Here is a 23,474-nt window from a genome sequence, read left to right as displayed (position 1 = left end):
CATGCTGTATGTACTCTGTGTGTATGTGCGTGTGCGTGTGTGTGTAGCCGTGGCTGTCGAGTCCCCTCGGATGACCAGACTTGACGAGGACGAGGCCTTGATGAGCTGGTCCCAGGGAACCAAAGGGCGTCCAAACCCTATGCTTTCTTTTCTCTCCGAGTCTGTCCCTGACTCCCTGATCCCCTTGGTGTCTCTACCACCGGCGGCTGCGGCGTCGAAACTCTGTTGCAAACTAGCCCCGACACAGGCTCCATCCCCAGCCACTGGCGTGCGGCCCAGCCGGCAGAGACACCGTCTTTGATTTCAGCACCGGGATGCCCCGCGGGCCTCCACCAAGTATGCCAGGGAAGGGAAAAGGGGGGGGAGGGGGGGGTGGAAGGGCCTTGTCGAGGCGGGTAACAACAGCATTGTACGCGCAGGTTTTAACTGTAGGCACCGCCACTTCAAAGCCGGGTAACGGCAGCTCCCAACCTGTGTGCCGTGGCGAGAGTTGAACCCGCGGACGAGCTGTGTGATCACCTGAACCGCTGACCTGGCGACCCCGTCCCTCCTTTGTCACCTCTTGTCCCGTCCTGCCACTGCCACTGCCACGCTGTCGCTGAGCGATATAATTCTTCGAGTGCTACAGCAGCTGGGCAGAGGAGCGAGCCCCGGAAGTTGAAGAGTCCCCGAGCCGCATCTCGAGCCGCGCTCCTCGCTGCCGGACCAGAAGCCGTCGACTATTGAAGCCACTGCTGCCCGGCCTTGGCTCCGCTGTAGCTCTTTTCGCCCGTACGACAGCCATCTCGTGCAGGCGCGCGCTTTGCCATCCGTGCCCGCCTCGGAACTCCCCCGCTTGTGCGCGAGTATATATGGTGGGCGAGCCCGGCTGCTGCCGCCGGCTCCGACGGGCCCAGTCGGACAAGTCTGCGGACCTCTTCACCGCGCCCGAGTCCTGAATCACGATCCACTCTCGCAGCCACCGGAAGCGAGTTCAGCCCGAGGCACAGCGCGACGGCCGATGCTCTCGGCGCACCTTCGCCTTTGAGTTGTGTCTTGCCCCGGCTCCCGCCACGTATCTTCCGCCGTCGACAAAGCGACAACACGGCCAGCATGCGGCCCGCAAGCTCCCTGGTGCTGCCGGCCTTGGCCGTGAGCCAAGCAGCCCTCGCTTCCTCGCTGAGGGACGTCAAGCACATTGTCCTGTTCATGCAGGAGAACCGCGCATTTGACCACGTAAGTCGCGTTGATGCACTCCCCTTTACGCGATGCTGGGCTCGTCTGTCCGCCGGACGCAAAGCTCACACGATTCAAGTACTTTGGCACCATGTCTGGTGTGCGAGGCTTCGCCGACCCCAACGTCCAGGTCAACCTAGACGGACGCTCCGTGTTTGAGCAGTAAGTGCATACACACGCGCCGTCCAACTGTGCGCTTCCCCTTGCTGAAACAGCCTGCCAGGCCCATCAACCCGCCCGTCAACGGCGTCGACATACTGAAGCCCTGGCACATCAACCAGCTGGGCGGAGAATGGAACGAAGCCACCCAGTGCATGGGCGCCGGCGACAACGGCTGGCAGGCCATGCACGCGGCCTACAACGGCGGCCTGGGCAACAACTGGACCCGCGCCGACAGCGGCTACAGCCTGGGCTACTTCACCCGTCAGGATCTGCCGACGCACTTCGACATTGCCGAGGGCTGGACCATCCTCGACATGTCTACGCAGAGCGTCTTGGCGGCCACGGACCCGAACCGCATCATGTGGATGAGCGGCTCCATCAACATCCCCGGTTCTCCGTCCAACCCGGACGGCAAGGGAGGCCTGATCATCGACAACACGGCCACGCCTGGTAAGCCAGCTCGTCTTCCTCCACCGCGTGCTCTTCCTGCTGACTCTTATGCCCAGGCTGCGAGGCGCCGCGCATAAACTGCTTCCCCTTTGTGTGGAAGACGTTCCCGGAATACCTCGAAGACGCCGGCGTGTCTTGGCAGGTCTGGCAGGACCTGGACAACTTCGAGGACAACATGCTGGCCTACTTTGAGCAGTACCAGCGGGCGCCCAACGGCTCGGCGCTGCGTGAAAAAGGCAACTCGTACCCCGGGCTGGACAGCTTCTACGCCCACGCCGCCAAGGGAACCCTGCCACAGGTCAGCTGGATCGTCGGACCCCAGGAGCTGGCGGAGCATCCCCCAAACATGCCTGTCGATGGCGCGTGGCTCCAGAAAAAAGTCGTCGACGCCATCACCAGCAGCCCGGCTTACAATGAAACGGTCCTGATCATCAGCTACGATGGTGAGTAGTCCCCGAGTTTGCAGAGGAGGCAGTCATCCAAGCATAGATGAGGGTTCGACTTAGTCGTAGAAGACCGAGGCGAATGCTGATCTGGTCTACAGAGCAAGGAGGCTGGGCGGACCACGTGGTCCCCAAGGTCCCCAAAAAGGGCACGCCAGGAGAGTATCTCGATGACCCGTACAAGCAATACGGCAACGTCCCCGTAGGGCCAGGTTCGTCATGTCATGTCTCGCTGGCCAGCTCCTGTCACTGACTCGCAACCGAACTCAAGGGTGGCGAACACCGCGCTACATCATCTCGCCGTGGACCCGCGGCGGAAACGTCTTCACCGAGGCCGCCGACCACACCTCGGACATCATGTTTGTCGAGGAGTGGGCGGCCGCCAATGGCTACCGGAACGTCCGCAGCAAAGAGCTGACGAAATGGCGCCGCGATCACATGTCCAACCTCGTCAACGCCTTTGACTTTACAAAGGTATGTGAGAGAAACACAATTTCTGCTTTTGTCAGGCCGAGCCTGGCCCATGCGGCGTGCCTATCATCAACCGTAGACATCCCGTGCTGTGGGTGTGGCTGCTGACCGCGTCCCCTGACAGCCCAATTACTCGGTACCCGACATTGCAAAGACGCGCACCCCCGAGAGACTTCCGGACGACCCGGATGATTACTCGGGCAACCTGACGCTCGGCTCCTTGACGGGGCCGTGGGTGGGCCCGGCCAAGTGCCTCTCGGACCACAGGGCAACGCGGCCGCCGATCCCGTACGGGCCGGGAAACGCAAACCAGAACATGAGCAGCCTGGTCGAGGAGGGTTTCAAGCGCGTTCGCGGCCAGCTGACCGAAGGCCGGTTCCTGACCTTTGAGATTGGCGGCCAGGCCCTTACCAACAGCAACGGCCGCTTCGTCGACATTGCCAACGCCACGGAGCGCCACGACGACATCAGGCAGCGCTGGGTCATCAACGCCGTCGACTGGTCACCCAACACCTTCTACATCCAGTCCGCCGTCGACAAGAAGTACATTTCCGGCCTGCCCGACGCGGGTGGCCTGACGCGGAACTACTACCTGGCCCAGGCCTTTAACATAGACTACAACCCGTACGGCGCCACCTACAGCCTCAGCATCGACAACGACGGCAGAAGCAAGAATCGCTTCGTCACCATGAAAGCCCAGAGGCCCTTGACCTTGAACAGGTCGCCGGTTGATTGGGACGGCCCTGGTTCAGACTGGTTCGAGATTTTCAGCGTCTCCTACCACTGAGAACCTTGCATCGGTCTGGCCGCACGCCTTTGGTGATTCACAACTCCCTTTTGGTTCTGGACAATTGCCGGCCAGAACTCTCACCTGTCAATACGGCATGCCTCGGCTCTCATGCTCATCAGGACGCGTCAGACGGCGTCAGACGCTTGACTGCAGATGGGCCATGCTTATATAGCCCCGGGTTTGTATTAAGGGCAGCATTCTTAGGTTTCTGTACAGAAACGCCCACTAAACTTTTCTTCCTGTATTTACTGGAGAGTTATGGCGGAAGAGGGGTCAACGATTGAATTACATGTTGGCAGAGCCGTCTTGATAAACCTTGTTCATATTCTGCCATGTTAGCCGTCCCGCTCTGTGATGTGAACCACTCAAGCATTGGAGCTGAAATGTTTCTGTATCTTTGTAGCTACGTTCATGATGCTTGATAGCAACCAATATTTACTCTGTCCTCGTTTGTTTATTTTCTTGGCCAGCACGCCTGTCTGTTAGCTTGAAATCGGTGGAGGTCATTCGAGGCCACCTGAACACTTCTACCATCCGGCGGACGACGTGGACGACCGATCGATGGGCTCTTTAGAAGTAGAGACCTGCTGTTTCCTCCCTCCATGATGTTTGGGAGGCCAATAGGCGGAACAACGAACGCCACCATGAGTCATATTCCTTGTCGTAGCTGTCACTTGGACTGACCCGTCTCGTCATCCTTCACGAGGCTGACATCAAATCGTTGCTTGTAGAGATCTAGCAGCAAATCAACAGGTGGGTGAAGATGTCAGTGTTCTTCCCAAGATGTAATACGCAAAAGGTGCCCTCGTGGGGGCCTGCTCAGTGGCAAGAAGGGGGAGCAGGTCAGTTGGTGGACTCTCGAGCAAGACCAGTATCCCCCCCAAGCACGAGTGTAGGTCATGACAACAAAGAGCCGATGTACGCCTACTAGGCTTGTCACTGAGAAACAGTACTGAATTGCGTGGTTCAATTTATCCGAGCTACATTTCCCCGAGCACCTCGACCAAGCCCTGTCACATTTCGCCCTGCCGTGTCTTCGCCAAGCAATGACCGGCAGCAATGAGCCATCTCACGTTCACTTGTTCAAGTGTAAAGCCTCTTTGACTTTGTCGAGCGTAGACTCCTTGTGGGCGCCCTCGGGGTGGCCGGTGTGTGCCTCGCCCGGGGCATCTGCGCGTTTGGTCTCTGCTGTTCGACGGTCGTCATGCTTGTGTAGCTGCCGCGAACAAAATTGTCATCGGCAAGCACTGGATCTGAGGTTATGGTACATGCTTGCCTTGTCTTCCTCGACTTCGGCGTTGTGAATGAGGTCATGGCCCTCGATGGCCGCTTCGTCGGTGATGCCGCTCATTGCGGTTATGGTCGATGGGTGTTGATGTTGTGTTCTCGCTTTGCGCTCCGAGCTCTTGGGGTCATCAGACTTTACTTGCGTTCGACCATCGGCCGCATGGCGTTTGTTATATAGACGAATGCTGTTGACGCGCACCTGGAGAGCCACTCCGCTGTCGTCATTTCCGCCGCAATGTCGTAGCATGATGCTCGTCAACGTCATGGCCGGTGGCAGAAATATGAGCGTCGAATGATATTCATGCTTGGGGACCCCGCGTCGACGTGGTGGTGGGTGATGTGGCGAGAATCCAGACTCGTCGCGGACAGTCTAGGAGAGCAGGATGAACTGTGGGAAAGGGAGGTGGCAGAGGTTAAGCACCGTATGGCTTCAAACTGTGTCGTGCGGGCAGGACAGAACAAGACACGGGAGCTGGGAAGTGATGAAACGGGCGCACATGGGAATACGGGAAACGGGAAAACGCTGTATCGAGAAAAGGACGCTGGATTGGCTGATGTAGTTACTTGACCCCTTAAAGGGGCGAGATGTGAATGACGATGACTTCAGTTTCTGATGTCGTGCCGACACGGAAGTGCACGTCACAATAATATGTGCTTTGGGACGAAGTTTACCCTTCTTCGACCACGTAGCACAGGAATGTGAAATTCGTTTTGCACCCACTCCACAAGTCCACATAAACGTGAAGAGGCCAGCGAGAGTCAGGAGAAGCACACGATGGACGCTTCTTGATATAGATATGGGGATAGACCATATCAGGTGAATTTCTTGGAGAGGGACGTCGAAGAGCCACTACAGAACGGCACGGGCAAGGAAGCACCGCGAGTTCCTTCGTCGGATGCTGCAGCAGAGGAGGTGAAAATTCAAAGAGTGCCTGTCTGATAATCTAAACGAACACATACTCCATCCACATATTTCCCCTAGAGAACCCAAGTTCTATGGCTTCCATGTACAAGTTCAACCGCGCTGCACATGACGTGTGATTACATGTACTATAACATGGTCCACGCGAGACACCTCTCATGATCCAGGCCATTAACCGGCGACAAAGACCGTGCCACCGATGAGCTGGCATACAGTGTCGTCGTCAGCTGCTTTTCGCATCCCTGTCTTGATCTCCAAGTAGTCGGGTATCGGCTGTAGGTACTCGGGCAGAGACTGTCTCGTGATGGCTTTTCTTCTGGTCACGCACTGGGCAGGACATATATAATGCAGCACCCTCCGTCACCTCGATATTGATCATGAGACATACCGACGATGGCCTCGCGCAAGCAAAGGACTAGACACTAGCGATCTGCGACTGAAGCATCACCCGTTTAATCGTAGTGGCGTTGGCAAGAAGTACCATGAAGCCGTCAAAATCTCCTATTGGACAAGCATCCAGCTCCCGGCCTCACGGGGTGGCATCGCCTTGGGCCGAGTGCAATCTTCCACTGCCTTGCAGCCGTCCCCAGCTAGACGCGTTTGGTGATAGCACCAAGCCGTAACTCTGTAAGTGCGGCAGGTGCCATGTGTGAAGTCTTTCCAACGTATTCCCGAGGATCGCGGCATCTCTTTCTCCTGACGTGCACTGAGGGGAACCCAAACTTACCCAAACTTACCTTGACCAGCCGCGGCTCCGAACTCGGTGTCCGGGACCTCGCCCTTCCGCATAAGCTTGGCCAGCGAACCGCTCCACCGCAAAGTCAACCACAGCGCGTTCTCTGAAGCTGACCTCGTCGCACTCCCCCTCCCGAGACACCATGGCTTCCGAGACTAGCAGCCAGCGGACGCAGCCCGTCATCATCATTGGTGCCGGCCTGGCGGGCCTTGTGGCGGCGTTTGAGCTTTCCCAGCGCAACGTCCCCACCCTGGTCCTGGACCAGGAGAATGCAAATAACCTGGGCGGCCAGGCCTTTTGGTCCCTCGGGGGCATCTTCATGGTCGACTCCGCTGAGCAGCGCCGGTGCGGCATTCGCGACTCGCGCGAGCTGGCCATGCGAGACTGGCTCGGCTCGGCCGGCTTCGACCGCGACGACCAAGACTTCTGGCCCCGGCAGTGGGCCAAGGCCTTTGTCGACTTTGCCGCCGACGAAATGGAGGACTACGTCAAGGCCCGCGGCATGGGCTTCCTCCTCAACGTCGGCTGGGCCGAGCGGGGGGATGGAACGGCAGACGGCCATGGCAATTCGGTGCCGAGGTTCCATCTGACGTGGGGCACCGGCCCAGAGGTGGTCAGAGTCTTTGCCGAGCCCGTCCAGAAAGCTGCCGACCGGGGCATCGTCGAGTTCAAGTTCCGCCACGTCGTCGACGAGCTGTTGGTGGACGAGTCGTCGGGGCGAGCCGTTGGCGTCAAGGGGCGCGTCCTCGCCGAGGACAACTCGCCCCGTGGCGTCAAGTCGTCCCGCACCGAGGCTGGCCGCTTCGAGATCAGAGGCGCCGCCGTTGTCGTCTCGTCGGGAGGCATCGGCGGCAACGTCGACGCCGTCAAGGCCGCCTGGCCCCTGGAGCGCCTGGGGCCCAAGGTCCCCGAGCACTTTGTCGTCGGCGTGCCCGCCCACGTCGACGGCCGCATGTTTACCATTGCAGAGACGGCCGGGGCTCGCGTCATAAACCGCGATCGCATGTGGCACTACACCGAGGGCCTCGACAACTGGAACCCCATCTGGCCCGGCCACGGTATCCGCGTGCTGCCGGCCCCCTCGTCGCTCTGGCTCGATGCCACAGGCCGACGGCTGCCGCCCTTTCTCTTCCCGGGATCCGATACACTTGCCACGCTTCAGTACATCTGCAGCACGGGGCACGACTACACGTGGTTCATCCTCGACCAGTCCATCATCGCCCGCGAGTTCGCCCTGTCCGGCTCGGAGCAGAACCCGGATATCACCGACAAGAGCATCTGGATGCTCCTCACGCGCGTCTTTGGCCGTAGAGGGACAGTGCCCGTGCAAAAATTTCAAGAAAATGGTAAGGACTTCGTCGTTCGCGATAATCTACAAGACTTAGTCGCCGGCATGAACAAGTTGGCAGCCGAGAGAGGAGGGCCCGTCCTTGAATACGAGACCGTCAAACGAATCGTCGACGCTCGCGACGGCCAGATGGACAACAAGTATTCCAAGGATGCACAGGCAATGCTGATTCACAACGGGCGGTCGTACTGGCCGGATAAAATCAGTCGTGTCGCCAAGCCACATCGACTTCTGGACAAGGCACATGCACCGCTCATCGCCGTCCGCATGAATCTGCTGACGCGCAAGACGCTGGGTGGCATCGAGACCAACCTCAGCAGCAACGTCATCCGAGCTGACGGCAAACCGTTTCCTGGTCTCTACGCGGCTGGGGAGACGGCGGGCTTCGGCGGCGGAGGCGTCCACGGATACCGGTCGCTTGAGGGCACATTTCTGGGCGGATGCATCTTCTCGGGCCTCAAGGCGGGACGGGCCATTGCTGATGAGCTGAATTACCGGAGCATGGAGTAGAGCAAGGCATGGATGGGTTTACAGAGCGTGGTTGAAGCGCTTGGCTCGTCCGCACATATCGGCGTAGAGGGGGTGTCTTTCGGGGCAAGTTGTCCCGAGACTGCGGCACGATATATGCTCCGTAGAGCACTCCATTTTATAGCCTCATAGGATTTACGGCCGAGAGCTGCTATCGAGATGGCTACCAATCAGCGGCGTGCAAGCCCTTTCGAAGCCTGTGACCCCATGCCCGCCGAGACTTCGGGCATATGAATAACCGCTCATGAGACATTTTCTTTACCCCTAACTACATGTACGCGATATGCTTCAGGTTAAGACACTGGGGATCAGGCCGAAGCGCCGACTGAGATGGGTAAATGAAATCATAACCGCCTAACTCTGTAGTCCTGGCTGTATAGGAGTAATAACGCGACGCAAAGCAGGAATGGGTAGGCAGTTCCACTTACCACTTCCTTCCATGCAATCACCTGCACTTCGTACCCTTCTGACAAGCCAACCTATTGATGAGGAGGAGACGGTGATGTAGACCCGCCGAGTTTCTCTCCGGACCCCAATTAGGTAAAAGATGCCAGTACATACTTGCTCCCTTGGCGAAGCCAATTATTCGATTAATTGACCCACCATGGCACTGGGAAGCCCGTTCGGAATGGGGTTGCTTAAGTCGGGCGATTTCCTATATGTTAGGACGACAAATATTGGTCTTCTTCTCAGTTCATGAAGAAAACCGAAGCGGACGATCTGTACTTTGATGCCACGTGGGAGGTTTCGCGGAATAGCCCGAATATGAGGCCATGCTGCTTCAGAACGCTACTTCGAGCGGGAGTTGCTCGAGCCTAAGCGTTTGCCCAACATAGATGAAATATATTACTCTTTCAGCTCATTAGGAAAGCCAACGCAGTGACTTCCTACTTTGATGTTATGGATGGAGCTCGTACGAAATACCTGAGGCCGCATTTTGAGACTTCGGCGACTTCCCCAGCTGCCGACAATTCAGCTGCAACGGCATCCCAATATATTCATCAAACATGGCATAGTATCTTTATAATGAAACATCTTCACGACTCTTGTTCTTGGCGTATTGCACCTCGTGGGAGTCTCCAGGAGGCTACGGCATTGAGTCGTGATGAGCTCGGTGATAAATAGTCGAGGACCGTGACTCCTGGCTTCCATGTTCCCATCATCTCGCCTTTATCCAATCTCATCCAAGCTCGCCTTTGTCTTTCTTGCCTCCGAGAGCAAAATGGACAACACCAGCGTCAAGTTCTGCCTCGTCGCGATTGTGTTGTTGCAGGGCGCACTCGGTAGCCCGCAACACGGTCCCACGAGAGATAGAGCATGTAGCGGACAAGGCGTAAGTCATCTAGCTCCGGCATGTTCACTCCGTTATTATGTTGAACCACCAATGCTAATCGCCAAACGACTTGGATTGTCATCTACAGCAATTCTGCGTTGAAAACGTGAGTTTTGCACATTCCCGTCCCAGGCGCGCAGACGTTTGCTAATCGTTCAAGATGTCCAACTGCTGCCCGGGATATGTGTGTCGCTACCACGAAGCACTGACAACGTCCCTGTGCGGCTCCCCATGAAGAATTGAAAGTGCTGTGAGTGTAACTGCAGTGTAAAAGTCGGCTCAGCGCTCACGTATCCGAATTCACAGCCATTTCGCAGTTCAGCGCATTCCCCGTCGGAGGGCCCATCGACAATGGCAGGGTGGCTGATGACGAACCCTGTGAATCAAGGGGCGATGAATGACTTCTCGGAGTTGCTCGAATTATTTGCATCACGGCGCTTTGTGGGAGCCACGGGCTCTTGGATGGTGTTATGAGAAACACATGACGAGCAGACCTCCTCTGCGTTCCCGTCTTTCGAGTGGCTGCCGCGTCCAGCACCATTAGCACCAGAGCTGCCGCGTCAGACATCTTGGCGTTCGAAGAGCTATGCATCATTTCCGCGTAAGCAATGCATCTCGCTCGCCAGCAGAATGGTCGTAACCATGCACCATTTGCTCAGAATCCGGACACATGCCCAGCAGGGCTCAAGATGCGGAACTGAAGAGGCAGGAAAATGTTTTGGAATTCTAGAAACCATATGCGTCCAGTGTTACCCGCGCAACAAGAACAAACATGAAGCCACGAGCTATGAATAATGAAAATTAGGATATCTCAGACCCCTTTGGCCCTTTTTGACTCACAAACCCAGTGATACCAAACTCCATCCAGCTTCCAACAAAGAAACATAGGGAATATAACATATACCGGTCCCGATATCCAGCAGGACCTGTCGTCTGATTTAAAACAATAACGCCTCGAGAATGAGATCGCGCTTCAGTCAGCACTGAAAGGGTGATGCATGTCGCGAACCACGTTTTAGGGGTTTCTTTGGGCGGATATGGAAAGGCAATATGCTAATTGGCGACAGGAATGGAAGCATCCAAGTTGTCGAGCGTAGCAAGGTCACGAAGTATGGGGTTTTGGAAAACGTCTCGCACGGAGAGGGCGAGGCCCCTGTTCCGCGCGTTGCCGACCAACCTCATGGCCCCGATAGAGTCTCCACCGATGCGGAAGAAGCTGTCGTCGATACCGATGCTCTCCGGCTCGATGTTGAGGACCTCGGCCCACAGGGTCTGCATGATGCGCTCAGTGTCGGTCCGCGGAGCCCGGCGATCGCCGTCAACCCGGCTCAGTTTCGCAATGTCCTTGGCCGAGAGCGCGGAGCCAATGCCGCGGAGCTGCCTGCGGTCTGCCTTACCCGTCGTCATCATGGGCACCGTCTGAATCGGGATATAAGCCGATGGGAGCATGAAGACGGGCAACGCCTCGGCAAGCCGGTCGTTCAGGCCCGTCGTTAGCTGCCGGACCGCGTCGTCATATTCCTCCGAGGCCAAGTCCTTTGCATTGTCGAGAGCCACAAAAGCAACGAGAATCTTGCTCTCGGCTCCGCTTGGCTGGATAGTTTCGGCAATAATCTGAACGCTTGCCGCGGGCTCGGCGGCTTTGACGGCTTGAAGTACATGGTGCTCAACCTCGCCCAGCTCGACGCGCTGACCCCTGATCTTGACCTGCGTGTCCTTGCGGCCGATGAAGAGGAGCGTGCCGTCTTCCTTGTACTGCACGAGATCACCCGTGCGGTAGACCAGCCCGCCGCGGCCGGCTCGGGTGCCGGGAGCGCCGCGCTTGAGCCAGGAGGGGTCTTGAATAAAGGCCGCTGCTGTCTTCTCGGGCTCGTTGAGGTACCCCTTTCCAACAAGAGGGCCCTCAAGCCATAGCTCGCCGATGGCGCCAATGGGAGCCAGGGCCTCGGGATTGTCAATGTCGACGACCCAAGTGCAGAGGCCAGCGGCACGGCCAATGCCCATCTCGCTGTTGCCCTTCAAGTGCAGGATGGTGCTCGTCGGTGTGCATTCCGCAGGACCGTAGGCGCTCACCACAAGCGTATCCTCGGGGACGAGGAGGGCATCGCTTGGAAGCACGACTTCGCCTCCCAGAAGGAGCGTCGTGAGGTTATGCAGCGCCGACTTGGGCTCGATGAAGCGGGCGACCGAGGGCGTGAGGTCCGAGACTGTGATCTTGTACTTTTCGAGACAGCCCGGCAGGTTGTTCTCACGCTCCGCGGCTGAGGGGATGCAAAGACAGGCACCGACGGTCAGCGTATTCAGCAGATTCGACCACGCGATGTCAAAGGCGTAGGAGGCAAAGTCGAAGACGCGGGAGTCGCGGTGGTACCCGAGGTCATCCCGCTGGTACACGATGGCACTGTAAAAGTTGCGATGCGTGATGATGGCTCCCTTGGGACGTCCGGTGCTGCCCGAAGTGAAGACGACGTAGAGAATCTCCGACGGGCTCACGGGCGGCAGGTCGGGATACCGCTCCGGGAGCGAGTCCGGAAGCCGGTCGAGGCCGACAACGACGACCTCGTCCGCCTCGAGCTTCTGCACGAGCTCCGCGTTGGCGACGGAGGACAGGATGACGAGGGGCTTCTCCGTCCGCACTTGGCTGGTGATGGCGCGGATGCGCTCCTCTGGCTGCGTCGAGTCGATGGCCACAGACGCGCCGCCGGCCTTCATCACGGCGAGCGCGGCGACAGGCATCCACATGGATTTCTCGAAGCACAGCGGCACAATCGAACCCGGACCTACACCCTTGCCGGCGAGTTGGTGAGCCAGCCGGGAGGACAGCTCGCTCAGTTGGCCATAAGTCAAGTCGCCGTCCCACGCGCTGATGGCAGGCGCCAAGGGGTGTTCAGCGGCGCGCGTCTCGATCAAGTCGTGCACGCAAGCCTCGATTGCCTCGGGCACCGTTGCGTTCCAGGTCCAGATATCGTCGAGGTCGCGCTGGCTGACCACAGTCACGTCCCGCAGCCTGTCCGAGCCTTGCCCGTCGACAGCCATCAGTTGATACAGAACGTGCTGGAATTGGTGGAGGATGCGCGAGACTTGGGCTTCCCCGACACAGTTGGAGTCAAAGGAGAGGGAGACGATGGCCCCGTCGGCTCCAGGACGGAGCTCGACCACCAGGGCGTGCGAGCCGGTGCCCTTCCAGCATTTCCTGTCTCCGTTCACGGCCGCAGGAGGCGTGCTGGCTTGGTTGGCAGGATAGACGACGAGAAGCGACTTGAAATCGCACGCCAAGGCGGCCTCGTCGCTGACACGGCGGATTTGTGGCAGGCCGGTGCGCTCAAACGGAGCCATTCCGGCAGCCTGGCTCTGTACGTCTTGGAGAAGCTGGCGGGTGTTGGACTCCCAGTCCAGTCGGACGCGGACCGGCACCACGGCCGAGGCAGCCTCGCCGCCATTGACGGCGGCGCCAAAGATAGTCTCGTTGGAGCCCATGCTTCGGGCCGTGACGACGGACCACGCGGCCCGGATCATGGCAGCCGCGGAGAAGCCACTCCTCTGCCAGTCCAGGCCCAGCATGGAGAGCTCCACGCAGCTGTCGGGCCGAGGGTGGTACGAGGCCGTCTTGAGCGACGGGAAGTGGGATCCCTGGACATTGGCGAACTGGTCTCGCCAGAAGTCGGTGGCTGCCGTCTCGTCGGCGCCGACAATGTGTTTGAAGAAGCCGCCAAAGAGCGTCTCGGTTCCGCCAGAGTTGCCTCCGGCGTCGAGGAGGTACTCGATGGCCCTGTTGAGCGTCGTGCAGGCCTCCCGAGCCACCTGTTTGTTGATGTACGGCTCGCGGAATTCCATGACAATGTCCATCTTGTTCCCGTCGATATTGGCACTCAGGCTCAAGTCGTACTGCGATTCGTTAGTCTCGCCCTCACTGCTCGTGGCGCGACGGTTGCTCTCTTACCTCGTGCGGGTCCTCGCCCGTGTCATTCTCAAAAGAAAAGGTCCGGGCATCGGTGCCCTTGAGCTTGTCGGCCTCGCGGATCGAGAGGGAAGTGTTGAACAGCCGCTGTCCAGAAAGGCCGAGATGATGCTGGATTTCGGCCAAGGACGCGTGCTGCATGGCCAGATGCTGGATCGACCGCTCTGACGCAGTCTCCAGCACCTGCCTGGCGGACGCCTGCAGATCGATGCGGCTGATGAGCAGATTAGCCAAGGGACCGACCATGGCCTCTATCTTGTCCACGGGGGCATCCCGTCCGGAGGCAAGGTAGCCGAAGCAGACCTCGCGCATCCCGGTGAATTGTGAGAGCGCCATAGACCAGGCAACCTGGAGGAAAGTCGCCCTCGTGATTCCGATTTCCTTGCAGAACTCGGTGATGTTGGAGACCAGGTTGGTCGGGACAGAGACGTCGCTGTGAATCTCCCGGAAAGCCTCACCCGGCGGGGGCTGCGATACAGGGACGACGCAGGGCTCGACGCCGTCAAGCAGCGAGGTCCACGCCGCGACTCGCTGAGTCTTCGGCGTGCTGTCGATGAAGCGCACCATGTCGCCAAACGCCGGGGCTGGCGGCAAGCCGCAGTCGTCGTAGGCCGCCGTGAGCTCTTGGACCAGGACAGACATGGAATAGGCATCGATGAGCGCGTGGCTCACGTCCAGCCGAATCGCCACCTCGCCCGTCTCCGACCGGCAAATAGTCAATTCATGCTGCGGCTCGCTCGGGCTGAACGTCGGCCGCTCCAGCTTGCACAGGGCCGCAGTTGGACTCTGCTGCTGGGTGGTTGTGATCTGCGTGACGCGGACCTTGGGGTTGGAGAGCACAATCTGGAGGAACCCGCTGCCCTCGGGGTGCATGCTGAAGACCGTTGACAGGATCGTGTGGCGAGGCACCACCCGCCTCCAAGCGGCCTCCATCTTGGAGGGCGAGATGGCGCTGGTGGCCGGCTCGCTTGGCAAGCAGCGATAAACGGAATAGGTGTCGTACGTGGCTGCTCCCTTGAAGGAGCTGAGCAGGATTCCCTCCTGCAGGGGCGAGCATGGGTAGATGTCGACCACTTGATGCGGCTTGATGCCCATGCTGGGGAGTTGCTCCTTGAGAAGCGTGTCGAGGCCGCGGTAGGACAGGTGGACCAGGGGCAGGTCACAGAGAGTGAAGCTGACGGGGGCTTCCTTGAGCTGGCTGGCGAGGGACTTGATGGTCTGGTAGAAGCTCTCCTCGGTCCACTGCTGGAGCCGGTCTTGATGCTTCATGTCTTTGTGGAAGCAAAAGGAAACGCTGAGGTTGCCTTCCTCGACGCCGGCATTGACCTCGATCATGGCAGTTCGCGACGCCGTTTCGGAGACTTCAGTGATGGACCGCTCGGCCTCGGCCGGCTGCTCAGACCGCCCAAAGAGGCTCTCCTCGCTCTCGAGCTGCTGGTAGCGGCCAGTGAAGTTGAGGGTGATTTCAGCGACTTCATGGCCCTGAAAGGCCTCGCGGCCCGAAGCACTGTGGTATCGGCAGGCAAAATAAGGCTGGCCCTTGTTCGGCACCTTGCGCCTGGTATCTTTGGCAAGCCGCACGGCGTCGAGAACGGAGCTCTCGGACGTGATTGGAACCGGCAGCGGGTGCATCGTGGTGAACCAGCCGACTGTCTCAGACACGTCCAAGGGCAGATCGTTGGACTGCTCGCGGCCGTGGCCTTCAACCCAGACAACGGGAAGAGGACGGTCGGGGAACGACTTGTGAAAGGAATAGACAATGGCGGCAACCATAAGGTCGATTGGCTCCGTCCGAAGGCTCTCATTGCCGTCTGCAAGGAGCAGCGTGCTCGTCTCCCGCTCAAAGACCTCGGTGTGGTTGTTGCAGTTGCCAAAGGTGTTCTTGCTTTGCGGGAGCCCCCAGAATTCCAGCTCCGCCTTTGGAACGGTGAAAGGAAGCACACTCAGGGGGGACAGGCTGCTGCCGACCCGGGCCTGGCGGCGGCACCACGTGCGGAACGACGTGGGTTTCTGCGAACGCAGCTCGCCGAGCTTGACAAAGTCCTCGATGTCGCTCCAGACGATGCGCCACGACACTAGGTCGATGACCAGATGGTGAGCCGAGAGAACCAGGACCTGGTCGCCGCCGTCTATCTGGAAGACGTCGCAGGCAAAGACGGGTCCCTCGCGGATGTCGATGTTGCCCTGGCGCCACTGCGCGGCATCCGTCACCTCGGCCCGGCTGGCCACTGTCTTGGCAGAAAAGGCATACGACTCTTCGTCGTCCTCGCCGAGAATAGACTGCTTCCAGCGGCCGTCCTCGGGGTCCTTGCTGTAGCGAGCCCGGAGCATGGCATGGCGATTGACGATTGCGCGGCAGGCCCTGCGCAGGGTCTCGACGGGCACGGGCTGGCCGAGGTCGAGGATGAAGCCCTGGTTGTAGTGGTTCAGACCCTCGGGGTAGACGTCAAAGAACATCTGTTGGATGGGCGAAAGGTCAAATGCCTCACGGTCGGCCTTTTCCTCATCGCTTTCCGTCAGGGGCTCTTGCTGAGACATGAACTGACAGCGGGCTGCTAGCTTGCGGATGGTTCCCGCCTGGAGGACGTCACTGGCGGTGAAGGACAGATTGTGAAGCCGGCACTGGGAGACGACTTGCATGGCCGAGATGGAGTCGCCGCCGAGCCGGGTAAAGGCCTTGCTGACCGACGCCTCCTCGGCCGTGAGGTTGAGGACGGTCATCCAGACCTTTTGAAGCAGCTTCTCCACTTCCGTCAGCGTCTCGTCAGGTTCGTTCTTGCCCGACACTCCGCGATACTTCAGCCACGACTCAGCCCCGATGGTGCGGAGCTGGCGTCGGTCTGTCTTGCCAGTGGTCATCATGGGGATCTTGTGGACGGGGATGTATGCCGAGGGCACCATGAAGACCGGGAGAGTCTGGGCCAGTCGATCTGCGAGTCCGTCTGTCACCTTCTTCACGGCGGCATTGTGGGAGTCTTCAGACGTCACCGCCGCAAGGTCGAGGTTGATGAAGGCGATGAGGATGGCGCTGCTGGCACCGGCCGGCTGGATCGTCTCGGCAGTCACCTGCGCGTTGGTCACGTCAACACCCTCGACCGACTCCATGGCCTGCCGGACGTGGTGCTCGACCTCGCCGAGCTCAATACGCTGGCCGCGGATCTTCACCTGCGTATCCTTGCGCCCGACAAAGAGGAGCGACCCGTCGTCCCTATAGCGGACGAGGTCTCCGGTGCGATAAACCCGGCCGGAGCGGCCCTCGTGTCCAGGAGCGCCCCGGGTGAGCCAGGCGGGGTCTTGCACAAAGGCTGCCGCCGTCTTCTCGGCGTCGTTCAGATAGCCCTGGCCGACGAGGGGGCCCTCGACCCAGAGCTCGCCGACGGCTCCGATGGGCGCCAGGGAGTCGTGGTCGTCGACCTGGACAACCCACGTGCAGACACCGGCCCCCCGACCGATGGTGATGGGGTCCAGGGTGACATGGGCAAAGGTGACGGCCGGTGTGCACTCGGCAGGACCATAGACGTTGATGATTTGCGTATTGTCGCCAGCCAGGTGCGCGTCACTCGGCAGCACGGCCTCGCCGCCCAGGACAAGCGTGGACAGGCTCGAGAGGACCTTGGGACCCAGGAAGCGCGCCACCGAAGGAGTCAAGTCGGCCGTCGTGACGCGGTATTTCTCGATGCATGCCGCCAAGTCGTTTTCCCGCTCCTTGGCCGAGGGGATGCAGAGGCATCCGCCCGCGGTCAGGGCGTGGAGCAGATTCCACCACGAAGCATCAAAGGCATACGAAGCAAAGTCAAAGACGCGCGACTGGTCGTTGTAGCCCATTTGCTTCTGCTGATAGACAATGGAACTGCAGAAGTTGCCGTGTGTCACAATGGCGCCCTTTGGCGTTCCCGTGCTGCCCGACGTGAAGACGACATACAGGACGCTCGAGGGCGTGACGGCTGGCAGGGCGCGCCGCTTGGACTCAGGGGGCGACTCTTGGGCACCGGGCCCCACGGTGACTACCTCCTTGGTCACAAGGCGGCGGGCGAGGTCGCTCCTTTGCATGGAGGCGACGACGACGGGAGAGTTGGCTTGGGCGGCAATGCCGCGCAACCGCTCCTCGGGCTGTGAAGTCTCCATGGCAATGGAGGCTCCACCAGCTTTCATGACTGCCAGCGCAGCCACGGGCATCCACACAGACTTGTCGAAGAAGAGGGGCACAACGGTTCCCGCCACGCCGGCATCCGCCAGACGATAGGCCAGGCGGGTAGACAGCTCGTCCAGCTGGGCGTACGTCAGCTCGCCGTCCCAGGCACAGACAGCCGGGGCGAGCGGGTGGTCGCGGGCCCTCTGCGTGACAAGGTTGTGCACACAGTCGTCGACCTGAGCGGGGACCTTGGCATTCCAAGCCCAGATATCCTCGACGGACGCATGGCACAGGCTGGGCATGATGACGGCCGCGAGCTTCTCCTTGCTGCGGGTGCCGTCGGCGAGCTGGCGCAGGACGCGCTCGAAGCTGCGGGCGATACGGCCCATCTGCTGCTGACCAACGACGCTCGAGTCAAAGCCGATGCGCACGCGGACCTCGTCGGCCTCGAGCTGGCACTCGACGACAATGGCGTAGGTGCTGAAGTCCTGCCACTGCGCCGCGTGGTGGTCATCGCCCCGAGGCTCGGTGAGAAAGGGCCTGGCGGGCGTCGCCGAGTCGCCACCGTCGCCGCTGCCCGGCTGGATGACGAGCAGGGACTGGAAGCCGCAGGCAACGGCGGCGGCCTCGCTGACGCGGCGGATGCGCTGCAGGCCCGTCTGCTCGTGCGGGATCATCTCGACGGCCTGGCGCTGCACCGCGCCCAGCAGCCGCCCGACGCTGTCCTCCCAGTCGAGGGCGACGCGGAGCGGCACCGTGGCAATGGCGGGGCCGGCCATGCGCTCGATGCCGGGGATGGCCGCCTGCCGGCCCGTGACGGTCAGGCCGAACAGGGCCTCGTCCGAGTCGGCGCTGTGGGCCACCATCACGGCCCACGCGGCCCGGACCATGGTGGCCGGCGTGACGTCGCCGCGGCCCCACTTGAGGCCCGGCACGGCCAGGCTCAGCTGGCAGTCGGGACGGGCCGTGTAAGTCGCCGTCTTGGGCAGGGGGAAGTGCGCGCCCTTGAGGTTGGCAAACTGGGCGTGCCAAAAGGCCTTTGTGGCCGTCTCCTCGCGCTCGACAATGTACTTGATAAAGGCCGTCATGGGCTCGAGCGGCGGGCTGGACTCGCGGTAGTAGGCGTGCTCGGCCTCCTGCAGCAGCAGCGGCAGCGACCATCCGTCGTAGAGGGCGTGGTGGATGTCCCAGACAAAGCAGCGGCTGCCGCCGTCTTCGCCGACGAGTGCAAACCTCGTCAGCGGGACGCCGAGGCCCATGGGGACGTCGCCGCCGTCTCGCTGCAGGTCGTCGAGCCTGGTGGCCGCGGACCACTGGGCCCCCTCCTCCAGCACCACCTGCACGACGCCGTGGTGCGGCAGGCTGACGATGCGCGTGCGGAGGATGGGGTTGAGCGCGACGACCTGGTCCCAGGCAGCGCGGAACCCGTCCGCGTCGATGTCGCTGCCCAGCTCAAAGACGTTGCGGGCCACGTAGGCGCCGCTCTGCCGCGCCGTCAGGGCCAGCAGGCCGGCCTGGAGGGGTGTGCAGGGGAGGATGTCGAGTATCTGGGCTTCCTGGACGTGACAGTGGTGCGCCGCGTGAGCCCGAACCTCGCTCTCATCCATGGGACGCTCGAGCAGCGACAGGGGGGGGATGGCCGAGGCGCTAGGCAGGGTGGGCGAGATCGCCAAGGCAGACAAGTCGCGCAGGCAGGGGCTTTGGAAGACCTCGCGGGCGGTAAAGAAGAGGCCGCTCTTGCTCGCCAGCCTGCTGAGCCGCAGGGCCTTGGTTGCGTCTCCGCCGATGCTGAAGAAGTCGGCGTCTCTGCCGATGCTGCCGGGCTCGACCACGAGGACCTGGGCCCACAGAGCCTGCATCAAGTGCTCCGTCTCTGACTGCGGCATGTGCCTGCCGCCGCCCCTGAGCCGTGAAATTTCCTCGTCTGTGAGCAGGGAGCCGATGGAGCGCAGACAGTGCCGGTCAACCTTGCCCGTGGCCGTCATCGGGACGGCTTGGATGGGGATGTACGCCGCGGGCACCATGTACTGCGGCAGCGTCTTGGCCAGTTCGTCCGTCAGTCCGACGGTGGCCAGGTGCGCGGCTTTGCCATACTCCTCGTCCGTCATGTCTCTGGCGCTGTCAAAAGCCACAAAAGCCACCAGGATGGCAGTGTCGGCACCCTGCGGCTGGATCGTCTCGGCGATGAGCTGCAGGTTCTCGATGTCGTCTCCGCTGGGCGCAACTGCCCGGCGCATCTGATGCTCGACCTCGCCGAGGTCGACCAGCTGGTCTTGGACCTTGGCTTGCTCCTTGCGGCCGACAAAGACGAGTTGTCCGTCCTCCCGGTACCGCACGAGGTCCCCGGTGCGGTAGGCTCGGCCATGGCGGCCAGGCCACTTGGGGGCGCCGCGTAGCAGCCATGCCGGGTCCTCGACAAAGGCAGCCGCCGTCTTGTGGCCGTCGTTGAAATACCCCTGACCGACCAGCGGTCCCTCGAGCCACAGCTCGCCGGCGGTTCCAAAGGGCGCCAAGGCCTCCGGGTTGTTAGCGTCGACAACCCAGGCGCACATGCCGCCTCGCGGCCCGATCAGAGGCTCCCGGGACTCGGCCTCGTTGGCGACCCAGAGCGTCGCGAGCGAGGCAACCTCGGACGATCCGTAGACATTAAGCACGGCCACCTGGCGTCCCAGCTCGTTGGGCTCCAAGGGAGTGGCCGGCTCCCCGATGTAGTTGAGTTGCGCCAAGGCCGGCACGCTGGAAAGATCCAGCGTCCGGGCAATGGTCGGGGTGAACTGGGCGTAATTCGCCTGCAACGCCACCATGGACCCCTCAATGTTACTCCGCCGGTCGGCCTCTGAAGGCACGCACAGGCAGCCACCGCACGTCAGCGTATGCAGTAGGTTGGACCAGGCAACGTGAGAGGCATAAGAGGCGTGGTCGAAGACGCGCGAGCTGCTTGTGAAGCTGAGCGCTTTTTGTTGGTAGATGATGGAGCTGCTGTAGTTCCGGTGCGTGAGGACGGCCCCTTTCGGAGCCCCGGTGCATCCAGAGGTGAAGATGACGCACAGCACGTCGGATGGGCTGACGAGGGGAAGCTCGTGCCGGAGCTTGGTGGCAGAGCTGGGGCCCGAGAGGTCTCGGTCGACGACGATGACCTCTCCGGCGCTGATTTGCCGGGCCAAGTGCTCGTTGACTGCCGAGCAGAGGATAAATGGAGCCGAGACCTGAGCCGCAATGATACGGAGCTGGTCCTCGGGCTGCGTAATGTCCAGGGCTACGGACGCGCCGCCAGCCTTCATCACGCCCAGCATGGCAACTGGTGCCAGCACTGATTTCTCAAAACACTGAATCACCATGGTCCCCGGGCCTACGCCCAGGTCAGCCAGCTGGTGGGCTAGTTTGCTGGACAGCTGGTCCAGCTCTCGGTATGTCAATTCACCGTCCCATGAGCAGACGGCCGGGGCCGCGGGACGCTCGCAGACGCTCCGCTTGATTAGGCCGTGCACACATGCTTCCACAGGCTCCGGCACGACCGAATTGCCGGTCCAGATGTCGTCGAGGGCCCGCGGAAAGGCCTCCTTGGTGTCCTTGTAAGTGGTTGCCTCCTCGCTACCAACCCAGGGGCCATTGGACAAATGGTCGATTTGATATCTCATCCTGTCTCGCCTTGCTAAGCTGGTCCGATATAATGTAAATATGTGAGAACAGAGCCGTCTTGGCAGTATATACGATTGGGGAATGGATATGTGTTGGAACCGGCCAGAGACGGGACAAGTACTATCAGTGTAAAGGATTGAAGCGGGGAGAGAGAGAGGAGGAAGAGCTGTGGCGGGAAGGGACTGTCAAGGACGAGATATGTATACTCTACGAATAGGGGAGCTCTTATGTCAATGTGCACGCCGGGTACCGATCTTGCCCCTAGCCGCGGACTGGAAACATAAAACGGCTGCAGACGTATGCACAAACGCCGTGAGAACTAACTCAATATTCCGTCGACGGGCTTAGTACAGCAGCGTCAGCGCCAGAGCTGAGCTGAGCAATATCACGCCATCTACTGGTTGCTTGAGCTCGAGGACTTGCCATCTGACCGACGCGCGCCACGTCGAGAATACCACGCCCCGAGGGGGTCGCGTCGACGAGACCAGAAGCCGATCCGGGACCGAGCCAAGGGAGAGGCCCAGACAAGGACCACAGCCAGCAAGCGCCAAGGAGCAAGGTCTCCTGAGTGATCCAGGAGCCCAGACACGGGGCAGAGAACGGGGCTAGCAAGGAGTTCAAGTCCAGGCCAGGTGAGCGAGCTAGGGCAGCGGCCAATGGCTGGCGGCGCACAGTGAACGACCAGTGTGCATTTCTCTTCTTGACCATATCTCGAGTCCCTTGTCTTTACTTCGTAGTCGCCATGTATGTACTGCCCGGAGTGTGTACATGGAAAGAAGGTGGGTGTGGCACGATGCGGCTGAGACTGTCTAGAAGTCTGGGATCTGCTGGGCCCCGCAACCGGGATACGATGCCAGGGGTGAGACAGCAGCAAGACAATTGTATTGGTGGAAGGCCCAGGTCAGTATTGCCACAAGGCAGACCGCATGGCGAGGGCGAACACTACTGTACGCTGTTATTTTTATTGCCAAAAAAGAAACCAGTCGGTCGAAAAAAACAATTAGACTATTTCGCGGTTGAGAGCTAATGGAGACGCCAACTGGTTGAGGGTTCGTGGAAAGTCTTCGGCTTCCAGCCCTTGCTCCTCTCTCTGCAATACAGCTGGCCTACGTCGACTGTCCCCGACCAATCTCTCGCTCGGCCTTGAGCATGCTGCTGAGACGGTCACCCCGGCGGCAGGTGATCTCGTCAGCCTGACCACCTCCCCGACAGCAAGCATCTCAACCGACGATCGTGTATGCGGCCAGCAGTAGTTTGCTGCCTGCTTACATGGCACACGCATCTGTACGGGACTGCATATCCGTATGCATGCAACTTACTCTATAAATGGAGCGTCATCAAAAGCCTTGCTGGGGCGGAACACGGCAGCTTCAAGGGCGGTGCCCCTTGGGGACGACGAAGCGTGAGCGGATCGGATCGGCCTCGGCTCGTTCACAGCAGCCAGCCGCTTTGGGGTGGCGTCGTGACTAATAGCTAATTTAGGGCAGGCGGACAGAGAGCCAGAGTTGTAGAAGATGCCCTTGGTGGGTCGGCTTCCACAAGTCGCGCTGCTGTGTCACCGTGAGGATGCCCGCTGGCGGGGAGTCTCGGATAAGTTGTGCTTTTCCGGGCTTTGGCGCGTGCGGGTTGGCCCTCCGGCCTTCCGATGAAAAGACATTGAGGCCGCCCAGGGGGGGTTGAGGGAAGGGAGAGGAGGCTGCTGGTGAAGGCGGCCAGGAGCATCGAGTGCGTGAACGACCTCACCCTGGCTTGCCAGGCTGCAGGCGGACACTGAGGACGTCGTCCCAGGGCCAAGACTCCAGTCTCAAAGATCCGACTGTCGTGACGATCGCATATTCGCGAGTCCGAATGACGACATGCACACAGAGTCGCCTAATGCTTCGGGCTACACCAAGGACTGACGTCTGACATGTGAGCTTGGCGTATGCGCAAGATGCTTGGAATTGAATGCAAGTCACGTCCCATACATATGTATGTACGGTTATTACATGTGGTTAGGCACGAGGTGCGGCGCCCTCTTCGACGTTGATTCTGATGGAATCTCTGTTCCGTGCAAGGAT

At 60.3% G+C, this 23,474-nt stretch overlaps 4 protein-coding genes across 4 annotated transcripts; 2 read left to right on the top strand and 2 right to left on the bottom strand.

Annotated features, from left to right (window-relative positions):
* Window positions 1-1,092: 1,092 nt before the first annotated feature.
* Window positions 1,093-3,528, top strand: HRG_08321 (phosphoesterase family domain-containing protein; the record flags this gene model as incomplete). Its single annotated transcript, XM_044866792.1, has 7 exons — window positions 1,093-1,215; window positions 1,295-1,377; window positions 1,439-1,827; window positions 1,884-2,270; window positions 2,372-2,482; window positions 2,542-2,744; window positions 2,866-3,528. 7 exons carry the CDS (start codon window positions 1,093-1,095, stop codon window positions 3,526-3,528), a joined length of 1,959 nt encoding a protein of 652 aa, XP_044717679.1.
* Window positions 3,529-4,606: 1,078 nt separating this feature from the next.
* HRG_08320 (uncharacterized protein) lies at window positions 4,607-4,882 on the bottom strand (the record flags this gene model as incomplete). The annotated part of the gene is made up of 2 exons (XM_044866791.1): window positions 4,607-4,747; window positions 4,808-4,882. The coding sequence occupies 2 exons, from the start codon at window positions 4,880-4,882 to the stop codon at window positions 4,607-4,609; spliced, it is 216 nt and encodes a 71-aa protein (XP_044717678.1).
* A 1,736-nt stretch (window positions 4,883-6,618) lies between these two features.
* HRG_08319 (FAD binding domain-containing protein) lies at window positions 6,619-8,334 on the top strand (the record flags this gene model as incomplete). The annotated part of the gene is made up of 1 exon (XM_044866790.1): window positions 6,619-8,334. One exon carries the CDS (start codon window positions 6,619-6,621, stop codon window positions 8,332-8,334), a length of 1,716 nt encoding a protein of 571 aa, XP_044717677.1.
* Window positions 8,335-10,738: 2,404 nt separating this feature from the next.
* Window positions 10,739-21,413, bottom strand: HRG_08318 (AMP-binding enzyme domain-containing protein; the record flags this gene model as incomplete). The annotated part of the gene is made up of 2 exons (XM_044866789.1): window positions 10,739-13,570; window positions 13,626-21,413. 2 exons carry the CDS (start codon window positions 21,411-21,413, stop codon window positions 10,739-10,741), a joined length of 10,620 nt encoding a protein of 3,539 aa, XP_044717676.1.
* Window positions 21,414-23,474: the final 2,061 nt, after the last annotated feature.

This window comes from Hirsutella rhossiliensis, assembly GCF_020360975.1.
Source record: "Hirsutella rhossiliensis strain HR02 chromosome Unknown scaffold00010, whole genome shotgun sequence".
Classification (NCBI taxonomy): domain Eukaryota; kingdom Fungi; phylum Ascomycota; class Sordariomycetes; order Hypocreales; family Ophiocordycipitaceae; genus Hirsutella; species Hirsutella rhossiliensis.
The sequence above is the reverse complement of the archived record's forward strand: the minus strand, read 5'-3'. Positions and strand labels throughout refer to the sequence as shown.